This window comes from Chrysochloris asiatica, unplaced genomic scaffold (genome assembly GCF_000296735.1).
Source record: "Chrysochloris asiatica unplaced genomic scaffold, ChrAsi1.0 scaffold00049, whole genome shotgun sequence".
Classification (NCBI taxonomy): Eukaryota; Metazoa; Chordata; class Mammalia; order Afrosoricida; family Chrysochloridae; genus Chrysochloris; species Chrysochloris asiatica.
The window spans coordinates 6471271-6475630 of NW_006408567.1; the positions used below are offsets into that span (position 1 = coordinate 6471271).

The 4360-nt window shown below is 37.1% G+C and overlaps 1 protein-coding gene across 1 annotated transcript; it reads right to left on the reverse strand.

Moving 5' to 3' along the window:
* Positions 1–1838: 1838 nt before the first annotated feature.
* Positions 1839–2237, reverse strand: LOC102828532 (keratin-associated protein 6-2-like). The gene has a single exon (XM_006862593.1). It carries the CDS (start codon positions 2235–2237, stop codon positions 1839–1841), a length of 399 nt encoding a protein of 132 aa, XP_006862655.1.
* Positions 2238–4360: the final 2123 nt, after the last annotated feature.

Genomic DNA, 4360 nt, shown 5'->3' on the forward strand with positions numbered 1-4360 from the left:
TTCATCCTTATTCTTTAACATTGAGCAGCAAGCCATTGAGCATAGGCACCAGATTTTATTTATCTAATCTTCTATTGATAGAGATTAGGTTATTTCTATCTTTGCTATTGTGCTGCAATGTACACGTTGTGAAGTGCCATCATGTCGATTCCAACCCATAGAGACCCTGTATAGGGTTCCTGAGAAGCAGCTGGTGAGATTGAACCACCAACCTTGCAGTTCAAACAACTTTGCAGTCTGGCCCATTAACCCACAGTGCCACACCAGGACTCCAATATACATAGATGTACATCTATTCCTTAAAATACTAATGAAAATCAAAGATTATAGCTATCAGTATGGGTTGTACCTCACTATAAAGAAAACCAAAATCTTCACAATTGGACCAATAAATAATATCATAAATGAAAAAAAGACTGAAGCTATCAAATACCTCTGTTTTTGTGTGGGGGGGGGGGGATTCACAATCAACATTCATGGAAGCAGCAGTCAAAAAGTTAGAGAATATATTACCATATCTGAAAATCTTGCATGTGAAAGGAAGACACAATGGCAGTATCAATGGACTCAGATATAACAACAATTGTGAAGATGGCACAGGACCACAAGGTAGGATTTCTTTATGTTGTGCATTGAGTTGTTTTGAGTCAGGACAAATGCAAAGATACCTAACAACAACAGTGATGACTGATCATGAGCACCTGAAAGTTTTCTTTGGTGAAGACTTTTTATTCTTTTTAAATCTTCACTTTTGGAATGTAAACACTAGAAATGAGGTATATTGCGCATATTTTTTTTCATACTGTGTACTCAATACCTATGAAATACATTCAAAATACTAAAATTATTTATTATGTTTTTTTGTTGTTGTTAAGTGCCATTGAGTCGATTCTGACCCATAGCAACCCTATATAGGGTTTCCAAGGAGCAGCTTGTGAGCCTGAAACACTGATCTTGCAGTTCAAACTATTTTGCAGTCTGACACATTAGCCTTTAACTACTATGACTATAAGACAAATGCATTTTCTTAAAATATATAAACAATATGTCTGCACTTTCAGGAAATTCAGAAGGTGAAATAAATATTTCTTCTAACTTAATCTTTTCTTAAATTTCTGCTTCTCATGTTTAACAACCAGGTCCAATTCTACTTGCTCAGTAATCCTAGATTATCTCCTCAATAGCATTACTTTCCAAAAAATGATGTTCCTATTTTCTCTCTTTGGAGTTTTTGACATAACAGCCTGAGTAGGCATCATGCCTTCCAATTTCATCCTTGAAGCCAATGTCTTTTAAAGATCTCAGTTCTGAAATACTGATATGTAAGTACTTGAAGATGTGGGATAGTAGAAGTAGGTGGAGCTGACATTAATCATAATGCAAATATAAGAGGAAATATTTGTATCAACAACAAACAAACAAACAAAAAAACCTAAGGTTCAGTCAACATATTTTTAAGTAATTTTAAAGAGAGACCATGATGTCTCAAGAAAGGAAAAGCCACAAACAAGTACAAAAAATCCACACACAAAAAGAGAATTGCTAGAAAGAACCATTTTTATTAGGAAAAAGTGATTTTCCCAACTATAGGGGAAACCAACACCATCATAACAAAGAATCAAAGATGAAAGGAATAAAGATCAACATCTGAAAAACAGATGATATCACGAAGTCTCTGGACACAAAAATGCAATCCTAAGAAACTGGTACTTAGAGAACATAACTTTTGTCAAGTAGGACATTGGTTGCATATCAAAATCTTGGTATATGGGCTCTTCAGTCAGAATTATTCTTAGATTTGTCATGTCAGAAGCAAGCAATGCTTGGAGAGTGATGTTCTAGCAGCAAGAAGAATAGCATTTTCTGAAGCAAGATGGGCGGTAGCCACAGCAGCCATAGCTAGAGCCAGAGCCATAGCCACAACCATAGCCACAGCCATAGCGGGAACCATATCCACAGCCATAGCCAGAGCCGTATCCACAGCCATAGCGGGAACCGTATCCACAGCCGTATCCACAGCCGTAGCCAGAGCCAGAGCCACAGCCATAGCGGGAGCCATATCCACAGCCGTAGCCAGAGCCGTATCCACAGCCATAGCCGGAGCCATAGCCACAGCCGTAGCGGGAGCCATATCCACAGCCATAACCACAGCCATAACGGGAGCCAAATCCACAACCATAGCCAGAGCCATAGCCACAGCCATAGCCACAGGAGTTGCCATAGTAGTTGCAACACATGTTGTCAAGAGGAGAGAGTTCAGGTGAGTTAGAAGAATTTGTTTCTGAAATATGGATGTCTTCTACTTCTTCAGCACCTTTATATACCTGCAGGAATTGGCAGAGCATTCCATTCATTCCCTGACTTAGACAACAAATATTAAGATGACTATCATTTTAGCCAGTCACTGTTGACAATCAACAATGGTTTGCTTAAAATGAGCTCATTATTTTGGAAACTCAGCTATGTTTAGAGAGCATCATTTTAATGAATTCTGTCAAAGAAATGTCTCAAAAAAAGTAATATTTCTTTTCAAAATTTATTATCATTAAATGTGCATCTTATGCAACATGTATATAATATATGTAAATGTATAACTTATACAGGCTTGAAGGAATTCTTGTGGTGTAGCGGGTTTTGCATTGGTCTGTTGACTACAAGGTCAGCTGTTTGAGTCCACCAGGCATTCCACAAGAGAAAGATGAAACTTTCTGCTCCCATAAACATTTACAGCCTTGGAAACCCTGTACAGGATCATTGTGAGTCAGAACCAACTCAAGATAGCCCGTCAACCAAACAGCAAGGTTTTGGAAAGATACAAGAAGTTTGTGTAACTTTTTTCTCGTTCCTTCTTCTAAATCATCTATTTCTGACCCATTGTTGTATTTTAAGTGCTGGAAAGTAACTTCTGACTCATAGGGCTTCTGTGTAGGATTTGCGAGGAGCTTCTGATGGGTTTGAACCAGCAACCTTTTGGTTAGCAGTTCAATGCTTATCCTACAGGAAACACCTCACTAGACTCTTTGCCCATAGGGAAGGGAATATCCATGTCTCTTTTCTTGGATCACTTGCCAGATTTCCTCTACCCACTCTTTACTTTCACAACTCTCTTAAAATCACAGGAAACAATTCCACATTTGATCATTGAAAGCCAGGGCTATCCATTAGGTTATTAATTACTTATAGGTGAGGATATAGTAAATGTATATCTTATACAGGCTTGAAGTAAGTGTATATGTATTTTTGTATATGATACAAAAGTGCTGCTTCTTAACATTTGCTCCTTTCAAGCAAACTCTGGTCTTGAGAATACTGGGCAACCCTCCTTTTCTCCCCTTATTTTCTAGTTACCTGAATCATAGGAATTGTCAAGCTTCTTAAAGCGTAAACAACTTTTTTTGGAGAACAAAGCAGAAAACTTTTAGAGCAGAAACTGAAGATCTTTTCTCCAATACAGGTTTTTATCAGAGTTTTGCATTACAAGATATGTCTGCTTTTCTACAATATAACGAAGCATTCTTTCCTCTATCACTAATGTTCTCATCATAAGTGGTCCAGAGGCTGAAAGAGAGTGGGTGATTTTTAGTAGGATGACAGCAAAAGTCTACCCTCAACTCCTAAAGCTTTCATGACATACAGTATTTCCAAACGAGTTTTGTCATTTTAGGCTACTTTGTATGTTTCACTATACATGTCTAAAGTTCTCAAACTTATCCATTTTTCAGAAGTTCTCAAGCATCTACAAAAATTTACATTGTTATTTTAAAATATAATGCTGCCTATTTTCTCCCATTTCTGCACACTATTCCCCCATCAGTAATTCCTTTCAACATATGAAAGAGGAAACTAAATATCATGGGTTTTTTTTTATCAATTTCAATGCTCAATTAAAAACCTTTCTTTACAATCCTGGTGGGACATTGTAGGATAATCACTGGATTGCTAACCACAAGGTCAGTCTTCCCATTCCAACAGCCGCTCCTCAGAAACCCTATACAGGGTCACTCTGAATTGAAATGGACTCAATGACACTTAGCAACAGCATACATCAAAACCTAGATTTGGCATAATTTCCTGCAGGATGTCTTCCTTCACCATTGCTGTCTGGATTAAATAATTATTTTCTTTGCTCTTATATGAAGATGTATATCATAGCTCTTCTCAAACTTGGTAGAAACTTTATCTTCTTCACTAATTAAAATATAATATTCTTGAGAGGAAAGACAATATGTTCTATATTAAAAGTTCCAGGCAGGGCTCATGTTTTATGCATATCTTAAGGAAGAAAAACTGAAGAATCACTAAGAGTTAAAGAATAGACCAAGTTGAAGTCACTACTAGGAGAGATAGGGTATATATATAT

What these genes read in the sequence shown, in the direction of transcription:
- LOC102828532 (XM_006862593.1), bottom strand. Translation starts at nt 2,237, where the DNA reads ATGTGTTGCAACTACTATGGCAACTCCTGTGGCTATGGCTGTGGCTAT.